Source organism: Symphalangus syndactylus, chromosome 10, assembly GCF_028878055.3.
Source record: "Symphalangus syndactylus isolate Jambi chromosome 10, NHGRI_mSymSyn1-v2.1_pri, whole genome shotgun sequence".
NCBI classification, from domain to species: Eukaryota; Metazoa; Chordata; class Mammalia; order Primates; family Hylobatidae; genus Symphalangus; species Symphalangus syndactylus.
This window is the reverse complement of record NC_072432.2, coordinates 59,789,079-59,806,210: the sequence shown is the minus strand read 5'-3', so window position 1 is coordinate 59,806,210 and position 17,132 is coordinate 59,789,079. Positions and strand designations below refer to the sequence as shown.

At 40.8% G+C, this 17,132-nt stretch overlaps 1 protein-coding gene across 1 annotated transcript in view; it reads left to right on the top strand.

Moving 5' to 3' along the window:
• The window catches only part of FRAS1 (Fraser extracellular matrix complex subunit 1), a 471,835-nt gene that overhangs the window by 271,064 nt on the left and 183,639 nt on the right, over positions 1 to 17,132 (top strand). Inside the window, exons 21-22 of the mRNA XM_055297229.2 lie at positions 15,324 to 15,476; positions 15,703 to 15,849. Of these exons, the coding sequence (XP_055153204.2) occupies positions 15,324 to 15,476; positions 15,703 to 15,849 (300 nt within the window). The remainder of the gene's footprint in view (positions 1 to 15,323; positions 15,477 to 15,702; positions 15,850 to 17,132) is intronic.

Below are 17,132 nucleotides of genomic sequence, written 5' to 3'. Positions count from 1 at the left end.
AAACCATGTGACGACAGGCAAAGCCGAGGATAATCTACCTAGTGCGGGGCTGGCGGTGGAATATCCTCTCCGTGTCCTTGGGAAGTCCTAGCTCATGGGAAGTCCCGGAGAAGGACCCTCTCTGCCTGCTCTTCCGTGTATGTCCGAGCGCCTCCAGGGTGGTAGGGTTTCCTCTCAGGATGCATCCTCTATTTGACTCGGAGACCTCTTAATTGTACTTAGCTGTTTAAAAAAGAAAATGACATCAAATCCAGCACACCGCCAAGAGTAAACCCATCCTGGGAGCAGGTCCAGTAACCTCAGCGTGTCTCACATATGGAGATGTCATATGTGTGGGGTTTCTTCCTCCAAGTCTATCAAAACAAATATAAAGTATGTGAGATTTAGGCCAGAGCTGCAGGTTTTCAACAAAGGTAAATGAACTGAGGTGAGAGGCAGCTGTGCATAATTACGGGAGACACAGTTACTTTCTATAGAAAGCCAGGTTTTCTTTTGTCATAGATTAGAAAAAAATTTTTTTTTTTGCCCACATCTCAACAACATTAACAGAAAACTCCAAAGCCTGAGGTGCTTTCTGCATTTGTCTTTCTCAGCTAAAAGCTTCCTCTTGTTCATAGAATAGGGTAAGAATGAAAAGGAAAACAGATAAACACCCAGGAGCGGGGGAATGTCCACATGCAGTTGCATTTTTTTAAAAATGCTTTGAGTTTTGTGGACTGCCTGATGGGATGGCTATGTTTTTGAGTTCTTATGTAGAAAGAAGATAATATCAAGGGTAATATTGCAGAGGGGAAGACCTGAAAAATTAAAATAGTTTTTTTTTGGGTAGTGAAAGTCTGGGGGATTAAAAATTTGTTATTGTTTATGAAGTATTTTTTTAAATGTAGGTTTGTTCTTTCCACAAATCTGTGTGAGAATGTAAGCAAAAGAAGACAAATATCAGTAAAGAAATATTACTGTGAGTATTTTCATACTGTATTCCTATTCCACAGAACTCAAATTCTAAACAATGGTTAATAGGTGTTGCATGCAACAAAAACAAAAACAAAAAAACCTCCTGGTCAGATACATTTGGGATTGACTCGGTTACATAAAGGTAAGAAACTTTCTTTATTGCAGGATTTCTGAGAACCTTAAAAATGCAAATGTGTGCTGTGAATCTTTAAGATGAAGATGGCCAAACATCATTTCCCAAGCATTGAATTGAAGACCCCTTCCCTTTATTATAGCCTGTTACAGGGTTAGCCAGTGGTTTGCAGAACAATATTTTGGAAGCCCTGAACTAACTGATATTAATACTTTGAACAATTGGTTTGCACCCCCTAAAGGTAAAAGAAACTCATGAACCTGTATGCAGGCTGTGGACCAAGTGACTTCCCTCCCTCCCTCCCTCTCTCTCTCCCTTCTACCCTACCTTCTTTCTTTTCTCTGTGGGCAGGCAGAGAGGTCACCCAAGGAGGTGTGTGTTTGCCACCCTTTTGCCTGCTGAAGAGCAGTGCTGTTAACGTTTTTCTTCCACATCATAAACAAACACTTTTGAGTCCTTTCCATGATTTTTCCCATTTATTGTCACCATTTCTGAAAGAAGGGCCCTAAAAATGTGGTGAGAAAGTAAAATTGCTCAAATTTAAAGAGCAACGCATCTTTATTTTGGAATAAGCTGATACAACTGCAGCACTGAATAACGGGGGAAAAACCCAGTTCAAGTTGAACATAATTAAGAACCCTGGGGGGAGCCTGGTATGAGCCAGGGCACCAGTTCTCTGTCTCCCCTCCAGACACAGTCACTGGAAGCCAGAGAAGTGAGAGCTAGTTCTGTTTTAAAGCAGCTTCTACCGTGCGGGGGAGGTGGGTTGGCACCGCCCTACATCTTGCTGTGGCTGCTTCTGCAGTTATAAATGGAAAGGAAGAAAAGAGCCATAAACTTTAAACATGTAGCAGTTGTTGCCTTATTTTGATCAGCAAATCCTACCCATCCATCCCTCAATGCCTGGCTCAGATTCCTCCCCCTCCAGGACCAGCTTCTTGGCAACTCCCCTGTTAGAATTTCTAGTATGCTGATTATTTCTACCATTTACCTAGCACTTGGGCTTTGATCAGCTCACGTTCTCTGTGACTGATCTTTTCATGGGTATCTAATAATAGGTGCCAGTTCTGAGGGCTTATCATATGAAAAGTGCTGTGCTAATTGCTTTGAATGCATTTTACCATTTTACATTCACAATGATCCTCAAAGGTAGGTACTAATTTTATCCCCAGTTTTACATATAAGGAAACTGAAACTGTCTAACAGAGGTTAGGTACTGACTCCAAATGATATAAGTCAGGAATGATTGATCCAAGATTTGAACCCAGAGAATGTGATTCCAGAGTCCACATACTCAACCATTTTGTACTCCATGATGCAAGTACAATTGCTTGCACACAATCAGGGCTCAAGAATGATTTTTTTTTTTTTTGGTTGGTGAATTAAAAAGCGCATTGGTAGGTGGATTACTTGATTGGTGGATTAAAAGTCAGTGTGATAAATAGAGTGGCTTGGAGAGGCGTTGTTGGGAAACATTGCATGAACTTGCTAGTCTGTTTTAAATGCTGAGAAAGGTAATTTAGACTGCCATGTGTACATGCATTCCCATTATATTTGATCCTTATGAAATGAATAAACTTCAAAGAAAAACATTAATGCATACTAAATTTTAATAATTTATATCACTCCACATTTACTTTAATCTTTTCCAATATATACATATGTGCATGGTTTTCAGTTGTAGTCAACAGCTATGGTATTTCTTTGTTCTGTTCTCTAAAATATCACTTTAAATGACATATTTCCATATGTTAGCAAAGATTGGAAGAATCTACATAATTGTCATTTTTAATGCCTAAGTCATATTCCGTTGTGTTTGGGTAACTTAATTTGGCCATTTTCCTGTTGTGGATCTGGGCCGTAAAAAGCAGGAGATAGATTTACTGGTTGGTCCATGACTTCCAAGGCTACAGCTGTGATTAGATATGTGTTTCATGTCATCATTAATACTAATAATGGTGTGTTTATAAAGTTTTATAATTTTCAAAGCATTTTCTCATGGATCTTCTCCTTTAATCATCCCCTGAAGCACCCCTGCAGAACTGGAAATGCCAGTAATTCCCATTTTGTTGACTGGTGAATTAAGACTCAGTAGAGTACCAAGCTAGCACTTGGATGGTCGTCAAGAACTGTTGGGTAGAATTAAGGACTTGAATCAGCTGTCCTCATGTCTAATCCTCTTCTAATGCCTCGTATGATAATTACGATAAGGATCTTTCTTCTTAGTGTGAGTCATATTTTGGTTCTTATCTCTTCTTTTTCACGTTCCTCTTTATTCCATCTAGTCCTGTTCTTCTATCTCTGTATTTTTTTTCAATTTGCTTGTGTTTTCTATTTTTTTAACACTTGCTTCTTTATTTTCCTTATCTTGTTTTTTTTGTGTTTTGTAATGCACTTTCTTTTCTTATTTCTCATCTTGTCACCCTATCTCTTATTGCTTGAACCATGAATTGCATATCCACCCTCTCTACAGAACTTTCAGTGATTGTCTCTTTCTTGTTCTCTCAGATTTTGTTTTATTTAAGAGATCAATCTCTTTGCAAAGGGATGATTGAATATTTCAAGGCATTTATTATTTTTTTGAGCGTTTCCTTTTAGGAAAAAAGAACATGAGCTATGCTTAAATTGAGTCCTTCCTAAATTAAAAAAAAAAATCTTGTATTTTTCTCCTTCATGTGACATTTACCAAACAATACCTTCCCTAGCTTTCATAATGAGAGAAGGACCTTACTTGTAAGCTTTCAGCTTGTAAAAGCTCCCAACGAAGTCAGGATTGCTGTTTCTTCCTAATAACTGTAGGTCAGGGCTTGAATTGCAGAGAAAGTGTTTGTGGGTGTATGTTGAAAGAACACAGCTGAATTGAGACTTACAGGTTATCCTCTTCAGTATTGAAGACAGCAAAACTGCTAAGGCTACACTTACCTGCTTTTACACACCTGTGAATTTCTGTGGCTTAGTTTTAATAGGTAAAAACAGTGAATTGATTGCAAACATGAGCATCAGCGTCAATGTCGATTCTGATTGGGCCCACTACAGATAAGGAATAATAACTCATGTTTATTGAACACTCATTGTGTGCCAGCTCATCACATATATTATGTCATTTAATTCTGGCTGCAAGCACAGGAAGTTGGTCCTGTGATTAGTACCATCTGCATTTTACAGGCCAAGATAAGATTAGAGATGAGATTAGAGATGTTAACCCACTTACCCAAAGTGTCACAGCTAGTAAGCCCTGGAGCTGGGCTCTGAATCCAAGGAGTGCACTTCAGAGGGCACATATGTGATCACCGTGTCATCAGCCTTCATCACTGATCTAGTTTCCTTAAGACCCTCTCTTGCTTCTCGACATCATTTTATTCACTTCTTTTTGATGCTTTGTGGTTTTGACCCTCATGGCCTTCCCACGCACTCCCTACACACTCTCTTCACTCTCAGTCTACAACTCTGCTTTCTTTTTTGTTTAGAAGATTTATCTGATAAAACAAAACAAACAAACTTCATCTTTTCTCCTCAAATATCTCTTTCTCTTCTATTACGTCTTTTTCCTTCCATTGAGAAAGGAGCTCCCTCATTCTGCCCCAGGGAGCTCCTCCCGCAGTGTCCCAGAGCCCATCTGCCTTCCTGAGCTGATCTCTCCACTCAGGTGTTTCCTCTTCTGCTTACACATTCATCTCCCTCCTTTTCTCTTCATTTTTCCTGCTCCTCTTCCTCTCCCATCTTCTTTCCTCCAGGGCCCTTGTGTCTTTCACAGCTTAAATCTTCATTTCTATTTTCTCCTTAGATTTCATCCCAAATGCATGTGATAATCCCCTCCAGAGCCTCATTTCTCTCTTCCTGCTGGGCATCTGATCACAGGAAAACTGCAAAGAAAACCCTTCATCTTCATCCCTCCCACCTCCACAGGTGCTTTTCTTCCTTCTCTTGACTTCCTTGTCTACCCACTACTGATTTTTCAATTGGCACAATTCAAAACCATTTAGTTACCTTTGCTTCTTGACAACCCCTCTTCCATACTGCAATCACTGCCATATCTCATAGATATTGCTTATCTGTTTCTGCTGCAAAAACCATAAGCTCTTCTTTCTTAGATGACAGCCTCGTTTTTCTCTTTCTGCTAGAGGGTCTTCCTCACTAAAGCTCTCCTAGTCCTTCCCAAGATGAGGGAGGAGAACTTTTCTTGAATAACAACTTTGGTTTATAAAACACTCTTTGACACTGAAAACTTGTCGATGCCTTCCCATTGCCCATTGCATTAGCTGTAAATCCTTCACCCTGATTTTCAAGGTCCCTGATTTCCTTGGTTTCCGAGTGAATGTCCAAAGCTCCAGCCATGCTGGTTCTCTCCCCCACGCCACACTGCTCTGTTCCTGTGTGCCTCTGTGCTGTTACATGTTCTTGCCTTCTAACAAGGATGTCCTCAACTGGCACCATCTGCAAACATCAAATAGGCACTCAAGTTCAAGTTCCTCTTATTCACTTTGGATAAAATATTCTCTGATCCTTCTTTGACACCTGTTGCATTTGGGATGTGTATGTGTGTGTGTGCGTGTGTGTGTGTTTTTTTTTTTTTTTTTTTTTTTTTGGTCATCGCTTCCTAAGCATCCTGAGAGAAGGATTCAAGTCTGATTCAATCGTATAGTACCTTCCACAGTGCCTCATACTCAGCTGACTTGCCATAAGTGTTAATTGAAGTGAACTGTTTTCTATTGTGGAGCTAAACTGAGTAAAACATAAATTGGATACAAAGCTTCAAGATACATGGTAAGAGTGATGCTCATGACACCTTGCTGGCAGTGCAAGCTGGCACCAAAACCTAGAGCTTTGCTTTTACATTTGACACTGCCACTCCCCACCTCCCCTTACCCTCCCCACTTCAAGCTGTTTCCTTGGCTCCTACGGCAGCTTCCCAACACGTTGGTGAGTTTGTCAACACTGGGTAGAAATCACTGCCCTATAACATGAAGGTCATTCTGTTGTCATGTTTTATTTGGTTAGTTTTTTAAGAGTAAAACAATAGCCACAGACACTGAAGAAGGAAGTCTCATTTGGTTGGTTGGTTTTGTTTTGTTTTGTAGCTTTTGTACTAATTCAAAGCCTCTAAAAACAATATATGATTTCTAAGAGCTTACGGGTGGGCTGAGCACAAAGTAATGATCAAAAGGGAAAGAGATAGGATGCTTCTTTTTCTTCTGTCATCTGTATGTTATTTTCTGGATTCCTGTCATACTTATCTCACAAGCAGAAACCCATCAATTTTAAAAGTGGTATTAGAATTCAAATTCTATGCCCTTTAAAGGCCCTGAGTTTTGGCATGAAATCATTTCTTTTTCACCTGACGAAGAACAGCTACAAGTGCTGATTATTTTGACCGCTTCCAAATGCACTTAATGTCGTTGCATTAAGAACCTAATGGACTGACAGGACATTATTAAAAATCTCACTGTGTGTCTAAATTTGTCTTTATAGGTCATTATTTATCAGCTAAGGAGTCACTGCTCCATAAAACCAACATCCAAAGCCATTGCGTCGACAGTACACATTTACTTTAATATTTTCAAGCTTTTTTGATTTTGCTCCAAAGACGTGAAATAAATTATTTCACTGCCATGTGCTTCCATCCATCATGATTTTGGGTAATCCTCACTGATCCTTGAAGCAGAGCCTTTGTGATCTGAAGAAAGCATCACGTAGTGATGACCACATGCAATTTCCTCACAGCTGCAGGGTGACATATTAGAGGATTCTACAGCTGCTGAGTCAAAATATTAATATTTTTATCTGTTTAAATTTCTAGCATGTCTACATGCTGTGCATATTTAGAAAACAATTGGAATCTTCTGCTTGCTTAAAAACAATAAAGGCATTTATTTCAGCTGGAGCTAATACTCCATCTTCAGGCTACCTTGTAATGTGTTTATTAATTTGGTTGTTTACAGTGCTAATTTACTGCATTTATTAGCAAGGAGGTACATATACAAGCAACTGGAATTCCATCTGTGCCCCCCCCACCCCCACATACTTATTATACATCAGTAATCTGAAACAGCCTAAGCATAAATGTATCCTGGGCCTCTCTTCTTTCCTTGTGATTCTTAATGAGTCTTATATTTAAAGACTCTACTGTAATTGCAATAGTGACAAACAAGAATTTACTTGCTAAGTACTAGCGGGAGGAATCTGAGAGACAGGCTCCAGAATAGGCACTGTTTTTAAGGAATTAACGGATACACGCTCCCTATTTAAACCTATTTGAGGTCAGCCTCCCTTTTTTGGATTACAGGCAGGAAGGTCAGATGCAGATGCCTTACTGCACAGATGGGGCTTTTTGGATGGGACATTAATCCTTGCAGAAGCTGCTAGAGTGGTGGGTTGGAAATTCATTTCCCTTATTTTAGTAACTGCAGTCTGATACAAGTTAAGCAGTGACGGTATACACTTCCTCTACTGTGTCCTGTGAAATTGTTTTCAGTATCACCTGTGGGCAGGAACAGGCATGGAAGGCAGACTGGAGTATTTTAGGGGGAATTCACCCTGGAATTTGTTGGTCTCCCTGAGGATGCTGCCATTTTAAGGACACAGTTTCTGACAGATGTGCTTCTATGGTGTGGGCCCATCAAAGATCTGAATTAGAGGGCTCCTCAGACGGTTACCACCAAATAAGAAGAATTCAAGAGTTACCTCCGAATCAGATTAGTTTGTAGAAAATATGCCCATAGACTTTACTGTGAGTAAAATGACTGGTGTCATAGCAGTTTATTGGGTCACATAGTTACCTCCCACAGTGCCTAGATGTGGGGCTCATATCACCTCTTAATTATGTTTAGATTGTATAATTAATACATTTGGCTGGCCATGGGGGTAGTTCTGTCTTTTTATTTTCTCCAGTTATAACTGACAAGGCAGTTGGAAATTGTCACACATGCAGCCGAGTAGCGCCCTTTTTCTCCTGGCCTGAAGTGGATTTTGAAAACCAGGTGATGCAACTCATATTGACCTTTTTCATGGGCCTTCAAATTCTCCACGATTTCCCAGTATTTTTACTCCAATAACATTTCCCCCCTCTAACAACTGTGTGGGAGCTACCTACTTGGTACCACTGATTTGGCCAAATTCCACTTTGTTTTCCTTTTAAAAGGAGTTCTGAGAACTGACCATGAGTGAAAAGGTCTTCCCCAGTCATGCAAAGACAAACCACAAGTGTGTTTTTCTTCTTTCTCAAGGATCTCCATTCCTGGTCACAATGGTTTTCATGTATTTGCATCATAATATTCTTAATATGCCTACTCCAGCATAAGCCCCTTGAGAACAATTCAGCAGAGGGATGTTTTTGGCAGAAAAGGGGCTTCTGCAGATGTAATGGAGGGGAGGAGGGGAGAGAACAGTTAGGAGCCTGCTTTCCTCCTCCAGCAAGGGTTTCATGGCAAGAGCTGTTGTATGTCAGAGTTTTCTTAGATTGTTAGTCTTCTGCTTTGGTTTGATGTCTTCTCCTAACATGAGTTACCTTTCATATAAAAAAAAATTCTCATTTAAATCTGTAACAAAAGCACAGAGACCTCGGTAAATAAACTGAAAAAAGACACATACATACATACACACATACACACACAGAGAGAGAGAGAGAGAGATTCCCAACTGCCTTTACCATAAAATCCAGACTCCTTTTCTTGACTTACAATGTCTTGCAAAACTGGCCTACCCAGGTTCTGAGTGGCTCTTTTGTGTGTTCTTTAAGATCCAGCCATGTTGAACTTTTCTCAGTTCCTTGAAGGCATCCTGTTCTGTTCAACTGCTGGGCTGCCTAAGCTTTCCCTCCTCTTGGAACCCTTTCCAAACATTCTCCCCCTGCCCTGCTTCTGTTGCAGCTAACTGCCACCAGTGTTCTTGTCTCAGCCTCCTCTGGGAGGTCTTTCCTTGCCCTTGGACTAAGTTGGTACCCCTGTTATGTACTTTCATGGCACCCTATCATTATCCCTGTAGCATTCGACAGGACGTTTGTAACAGTCTCATGCCAGTCCTCCATCTCAGTGTCCACCATGTTTTCAGGTTGCTCAGCACACTGTGTCCCCACGACAAAATTTGGAGACAGCCCTCTTTAAGGCAAGAAACATAGCCCAAGCCCACTCTACTACTGGACTCTTGAACATTCTACTGGGTTACTTCCAACCTGTTCCATAGGAGGGGCAGGCAGTAGCAAAGGGAATGGTCCCTCTGCTTTTTCTTCCCCTTCAATTTGAAGTTTTTTTAGGTTGGGGTAGGGAGATGGAGAGTGTAGGGATTGTGTTAGTGGGGGAAGGCCTGGGTCTGTTAGTTCCAATGCACATTAAAGAACTTTTTTGACCAGGTGAGGTGGCTCATACCTGTAATCCCATCACTTTGGGAAACCAAGGAGGGAAGATTGCTTGAGGCCAGGAGTTTGACACCAGCCTGAGCAATATAGTGAGACTCCTGTCTGTATGAAAAATAAAAGAATTAGGTGGACCCGGTGGTACACACCTATAGGTCCAGCTACTCAAGAGAATGAAGCAGGAGGATCCTGGAGCCCCGAGTTCGAGGTTTCAGTGAGATATGATTTTGCCACTGTACTCCAGTGTGGGCAACAGAGGGACACCTTGTCTTACCAAACAAAAAGGACAATTTTTTTTCTTTCTATCTCCTGTGCCCTGGGTTCTCTAAGTATAGTGTCTTTGTAGGTCTGATTTTGATAGCTTTGGGAACACATGATGACCCTATGTTTCCTGGTCCAATGGGGGATGGTGACAGTGGATGAGGAAGGAACACACTGATTGACACCTCAGTTTATTATTTGATTGTGCATATTAAATACTCAATTAAAATGATACATCCAGAATCATTTCCCCCACCATGCTGAAAATTGTAGGAGTATAGTAGCCATTTGAATGTTTTTGTTGTTTCAATGAAAAAAAAAACTTTTTTCCTACTTAACCTCACTTATAATAAAAGAAACACAAAGTAAAACAATGACCTAACTCCAATTTTCACCAACCAAATTAGCCAAGGTTGGTTTACTGTTTTTAAATTTCTTAGTGCTGGCAAAATTATGATGAAACAGTCTCATAAATGGCTCTTGAAATACAAATCGATAGGAACTTTCTGGAATAAAATTTATAATATCAATTAAGAATTTTACATTTTTTTCATGCTTGTAGTGCTTAAAATTGTACGCTCTGGACTTAGTCTGTGTATGATATGTGTAAGCAAATGACTTAACCTTTCAGAGTCTCAGTTTCCTCATTTATAAAATGCGGATAATAACATTGCCTACTTTTTCTCTTCAAATGAAATTATGTGTTTCTAATAATTAATATTTTGCCCAATGTATATTCAGAGCTCAGTAAATGTAAATTATAATAATAATATGAATTGTACCCTTTCGACATTGTCCTTTAGGAAATAATCTGAGATGCAGACAAAGATTTATGCACAAAAGTGTTATCATAGCCTTAGTTATAAAAATGGAGACAAATTGTAAGTAAATGTTCAAACTGTAAGAAAAATGGCAGATTTTTGTTTGCTTACTTAATACTGGAATATGACGTAGCTGCTAAAAATGATGTTGACAGGAGTCCCTAATGACATGTGGGAATGCTGATGATATTGAGTAAAAAAGGTACTATAATGTCCACATTTAATCTAATCTAATCTATGTAAAAATCTCTATATGTAAAATTGTATAGAAAAAGCACTAAAAGAAAAAATGTCAATGTTAGTAGTTATTGACCCCAAACTACCATGCTTAGGGTGATTTTTATGCCTATTTATACTTTGTAAAAATATTTTTCATGTTTCCTTCTCTTCCATGGCTTACTTTGTAGTCAGAAAAATAAAACCTCTAGATCCCTGTCTGAACCTGCTTAGCCCTTCTGTGTAGATCACAGCATCCCTGGGCTTGTACCTGAAGCCTGCACAGGTGGTGCCCTGTTAGGCCAGCTACTCGTAGCCTGTCTTGCCTGAGTTTTGTAGTCTGCCCTAGGGAACTATACTTTTCTGGTTGTAAGTCAGAACATTGGTATTAATCCTTAAGCCCTTGTTGCTCTGATTTCTGACTTCTTTCTGTGCAGATCGTTACTCATTTTGAGGTCTTGCAAGAAACTCTCTCCTACAAAGAGATTTTGACTTCAAGCCTCTGAAGACAAAAGTGTTTCCTAGGTTTTGGGGACTTATTATTCTTTTTGGCTTGATTTAATAAAAATCAGTCAACCAACCTTGAGAGCCTAATGATATAATTGGTCTTCTGTTGGGGGATTGCGTATGACGGAGCTGGGAAGGAAAGTTTGCATGAGTGGATTAACATGGGTCCCACTCAGGTTGTTGCTTTGGAATGAGTCTATTCACAGGAGTGGGTGTTCAGCATGACCTTTTAAACCGTAGAATGAATACAAGTAGTGAACAAAAAGAGTTAGAGAGTTCAACCTGGCACACTCGAGTGTTTGTAATCTCCTGGGTAAGGTAGAACTATAAACTAACTTGGATAAATGTGATGTATTGGGCAACTTGGAGTTGATCATTTTATATTTTCAGGTGTCATGTATTGATTTCTCCTTTGACTCTGGGCACTCACTCCATCATGCAATATATGTTTGGGGACTGATCTGATGCCTTCTTATGGCTTAACATGGAGCTGTGGAAGGAAGCAGAGGCCCTGAGTAATTTCAGAGTCTCTCCAACTCTTCAGACCTTTCCATTGATTTCTGGCGTCTGTGTACCCAAATCTGCCAAACCGCCATGTCTGGTTTAAGAACTCCAGAGACTTGATTAGGAGGATAGAAAAAGTTAAAGGCTGTGAGGAACCCCTGTATTTATAAGTCGGTCGGAGGCACAGAAAGAGAACCCGGCCAACAAGAGCACCTGTGTCACTCATGCTGAGAGGAGAGAGTTTTGAGAAGGAGGGCTGCTCGGTCAACAGTGCCTTGTGTTGCAGAGATTTCAGGTAGGATAAGGAATTAGAGGAGGCCATTAAATCTGGTCCTTAAGAGGCCATCAGAGACCTTTTCAAGAGCAATACCACAGTAAAATATTTTGAAGACAGATTACAATGAAGTGAGGAGTTAGACAGGCAAGGAAGTTGGGTAGTTAAGGGAAGGCAAGAGATGAGTTGTTTGTAAAGTTTTTAGGACAGTAGGCAATGGAGAGCATGGTTGGAAGTTAAGGTTGAAAATAGAGATAGGGGAAAACAGGAGGAATAATATTGAAAACTGGATCAAGAATATAGGTGTAGGCATTAGCCATTTTATCCTGGGAGAAGGGAGCAAATGAAATAAAAACAGGAATAGATAGATGTTTTGAGGTGAAAGGAATGAATCCAGCAAGCTCTGCTTAGTGATGTAGATGAGATCACCTGGGAAGACATGAATGGGTGGGCAGAGTGGGGTAGTGACTTCAGAAGAATAATAATGGTTGAAAAGCACTGCTGGGTGAGGGGGAAGGAATGTCCATAACCTGGCTCCAGCTTCCTTTAGAATAATTAACACACGTTACACTCCTTATTTAAACAAAGATCCCAAGATCAGATAAATCCATAATTACTTATTTGTTGTACCCACAAAATACTACAGGGGTCTACTTACTTTCTCTTGAAAGCATCCCCTGGGTAATTATTCTTTTATGTTTCTCTAATTGCATGCTAGAGAAAGCATCTGTTAGATGCAACTAGTCTTTAGACCACTGAACACCTGCAGATCTTGTTGATGCATGCCCAAGTTCAGAAAGCTCTGGAAGAAATTGCTTTAAAGAGGATAGGCCATGGCTTTTCGGATAACGGAGGCCTGAATCTGTAGTGTTTCCTAGGTTTCCAATCCTAACATTTACCCACTTGTTAAGGTAATCATAAAACACCATCACCTTCATTTGCTCTTGCAACTTTTGAAGCTTTTTAAATTTCCCTTTGCACAGCTGGGATTGTGCTCCTGGCACTGTAAGGAAGGCATAGGGAAGATAGAACAAAGAGCTTGGCATTATGTGGAAACCATACACCAAATCTGGGGAAAGTAGCCTCCTTCTTATATTTCCCTCAATGCAGTCATAATTTCCTTTGTAGTTTACTGAAGGACTGAAATGAGGATTAATTTGGTTCTCAGGATATCATGAATTGTTCCTAATATTGGCAAAAGGCTGCTTGTAATTTGTAACTCCCAAAGTTCACAGAAAGGTTTGAGACTGTTAGTTTGTATGCTGCCAAAACAATCAGCATTTTTGAGGCAGACTCTTGTGGCTTAACTTCTGGGATGGCTATGAAGGTCCTCTGAAGGGTTCTTATGTGGATGAGTGGGCACTGGACATAAAAGGGAGATCTGCTTCATGTACAGGGAGCACATCCAGATGATCAACAGTTAGGATCACCAACAGTGTACAGAGAGAGACGTGTTTTTAACAGATTCCAGGGGCAGGAATCTGTTTTACCAACATGGATTTTGCTAGAAATCACAATCTCTACTACAAGCATTGAGATGAAACGACATTTTGGGGCCGTGGGTGATGCATTAGCGAGTACAAACAAATGCTTTGAATCCTACAGGGGAAGGTGGGAAGGCCCCATAACCAGAACTCTTTCTTTTCTCTTTTCTAGATCTTACTCCTTTTTCATTTGAGGTGGGTAAATTGAGATTTGTGGGTTTTCTTCTGACTTTGGGATAAAGGATGATAAATGGGACCTAAAGGGTAATTACCACTTGAAAGCAGGAAGTTTTCACCTACAAAGGAAGCTGAACACAATCAAGTTCTTTATTAAAGAATGACTATTATGTGAGTGAGAACAAGAGACAGTGCTGTCTGGGCAAAATAATTTGTTTTATAGCTTTAATGCCAACTGGTATTACAGAGCTACTATGCACTATGTATTGGGTCATAAAAATGACTTCAACTCACAACTCTTCTTCATAACTTTATCTCTAGTTAAAGACCAAAATTTTCCAGCAACTCAATCCAATTATTTCCTAACCCCAGTCCGTTCACACTGAAGGCTGAGACTGGTATCCTGACTCTGGAAGGCCAAATCTGTGAGAAGGAGCCTTGCAGAGGGCTCAGGAGCCCTGTTGATGCAGGATTTTTCTCAGCTTCTTTGCCGGACTCACGGCAGCAGCACCTCATCTACTCAGCCTGCTGTGCTCAACCCCTTGTGGGAGAAAGCATGTGTGTTAGTGAGTGCAGGATCCAGCTGGCCACTCCGGGCACTGACACAAGAGCAAGCTCCATGGGGGGCCTGCAGCCAAACCAGGCATGTTGCCTCAAGGGAAACATGGTGGCACCCAGGTGGTGTGTTGCCTTGTTGCTGGGGTGGTTTCCCTCCACTGGTGAGGGCAAAGGGCTGGTGTGGCAGCCTTTTCTGGGTACTGGCACTTGGTGGGTCCCAAGCTCTTGTCCAGTGTCTGAGAAGAACGGGGTTACACAGAAAATTGAATGATGGTGAAAGTGGAGAATTTTGTTGAGTGATGAAAACATTTCTCAGAAGAGAGTGGAGTTGGAGAGGGGACGAGAAGGACAGGTCGTCTTTCCCCAAAATCAGGTTGTCTCTTCCCCAAAGTCAGGCTGTCTCCCCTCTACTGACTGAATCTGGGGTCTTTATAAAAGGCACAGGATTGGGGTGGAGCATGCCATAGGAGTTTTGGAAAAAGCAACATTCAATTGGTAAAAAGGCATGATTCAGAAAGAACCAATTGGGAGACGGCAGGCAAACAGGAATGTAAGTGCTTACTTTGGACTTTCGGCCATGGGTTTCAGGCTGTTTTTTGTTGTTGTTGTTTTATGGTGAAGGTGGGATTTCACCAGGGACCCACTTGCCCTGTCCACCTAGAATTTCTCTGCCTCTTGCTTCTATTACTGTGAAGGGGTTGGGGGAAGCTGCACTCCAGTCTCAGACCCCCAGGAGAGATGTTGATAGTTTTATCTTACTGCTTCTGTTAGTCAGGAAATTCTCTCTATGCTCCTAGCAACTATCTATCACGTGGCATCCTCGTATCTAAAGGTCATTCCATTGGAAAGGGATGAAAACTCAATCACTTTGCTGGGCCTGGCCATTTGCTAAAAAACCTCAAACACAATTTGTACAGGTCCCAAGCTTCTACTTTACTGATATACACGATATACACTGCCTTTAGGCTACTCTCCAGCTGTCAGCTGCAGTGTTTGTAACTGAAATCTCTTCTGCCCTTTTGTGCAGTGATGAGACTTTGTGCTCATGAGCACCCGTGCCTTCTCTCTGCTCCCCTTCCCCCTCCAGACTGCCATCCCCTGTGCCAGCACTGTGCGGCTGATCTCCACAACACCGGGAGCATCTGCCTGAGGTGCCAGAATGCCCGCTACCTGCTGCTCGGGGACCACTGTGTTCCTGACTGCCCTTCAGGATACTATGCAGAGAGAGGAGCTTGTAAAAGTGAGTAAGTGCTGAACTCAGGAGCTGGAGCTGCCACCTGAGGTTCTCTTAGCTGGGAAGGATTGACCTTTCCTAAGAGAGAGTGGAGGCAGGAAGTGTGCCATGGGACTGTAAACCAGACTTGCCAATGTTCTCAGTGTTGGGACTTTATTACCCACACTTGGGATGCCGCTTTGGAAGAGAATCTGACATCACGGTTTCTGTTGTGTCTGTTTTTCCTCTGCAGAATGCCACTCCTCCTGCAGAACCTGCCAGGGCAGAGGACCTTTCTCCTGCTCCTCATGTGACACCAACCTCGTGCTGTCCCACACTGGCACCTGCAGCACCACCTGCTTCCCTGGGCACTATCTTGATGACAATCATGTTTGCCAGCGTAGGTTTTTCCAATGAACCTTCTCTCCTTTCCTTCCTTTCCTGCGTTTCTGGAGCCATTGAAAGAAATGTGAGGTTCTTACTTCCATCTTCTCACCTGGTAGCCTTTATTTTTATAAAAGGAAGAACACCAATCTACAAAGGCAATAAGGTTGCCATTGGCAGATTATAGCTCGGATATCAGCCTAATCGAAAGTGCTGGGCTTGGCAATGGGCTCTCCTCTGTAAATGCCACCTGTGTGATCTTGGGCAGGTTATTTAACTTCTCTGTCCAGGTTATCTCATTTAAAACATAAAAGTGTTAGTTTGTTTCATCTTTATAGTTTTCTCAGCAATCCCATTCTATGACCCTAGGCAGAGAGTGGAGCTTGCTGTAGTACACAATCAGTGGACTAAGCATGTCTCTGGATTTAATTTGTTTTCTACATGTATTTGTGAATACTGACAGTGTATAAGGCTTTGCATGCTGGAAATATTCCATTTCTGCCCAAATAGTAGTTATTTGGATTTGTATGCGAGTTACTTATATAGATGTCTTATTTCTCAAGTAAGTCAGAATATGATTAATTACCTTGAGTCAGGCACAAAGGGTTAGGATAAATTAAGGAATGGGTAAATCTGCCTGAAAAAAAAATTAAGATATACTTCACAGATGAAGGAACATTTATGATAGGCTGATGCCACTTATTTTATCTCAGTTACCAAAGTGTCATTTGCAAAAACAAAAAATTGTTATACTTTTGAAAATGACAGGTAACAAATATAGTGGTAGTATTTCAGTTGTGTGTTCTAGGAGTACAATGCTGAAGGAATTGTGCAGTAGTGGTTAGGAGAGTGGGCTCCAGAGTCAGAGAATTGAAGTTCAAATCCTAACTGCTACTTAGAGCTTTATGACCTTGAGCAAGCCAATTACCCACTAGGCCTCAGTTTCTCTTTTTTGTAAAAGGAAGATTATAACAGTACCTACGTTCTAATGTTATTACATTTCATATAGACTGTAGTGGAGAATAAGTTGTCAGTATTCATTAACCATTATTTTGTTTTTATCATCATCATCTAAAATGAGAGGCAAATAAAGTAGTAAAGATATTTCTATTTTATAGATAGGAAGATAGATATTACTGTTAGTTTGTTGAGATCCTTGCAAAGCTTTGCATTAGTTATATGAAACTCACCCTTTTGCATCATCTGTGGAGGTACTGGAGATCTAAAAACAAACTTTTTGGGCCAGTGGGAAGATTGCTTTTGTAACAAAAACCTTACTTTGTGTATATCAACTGCCTG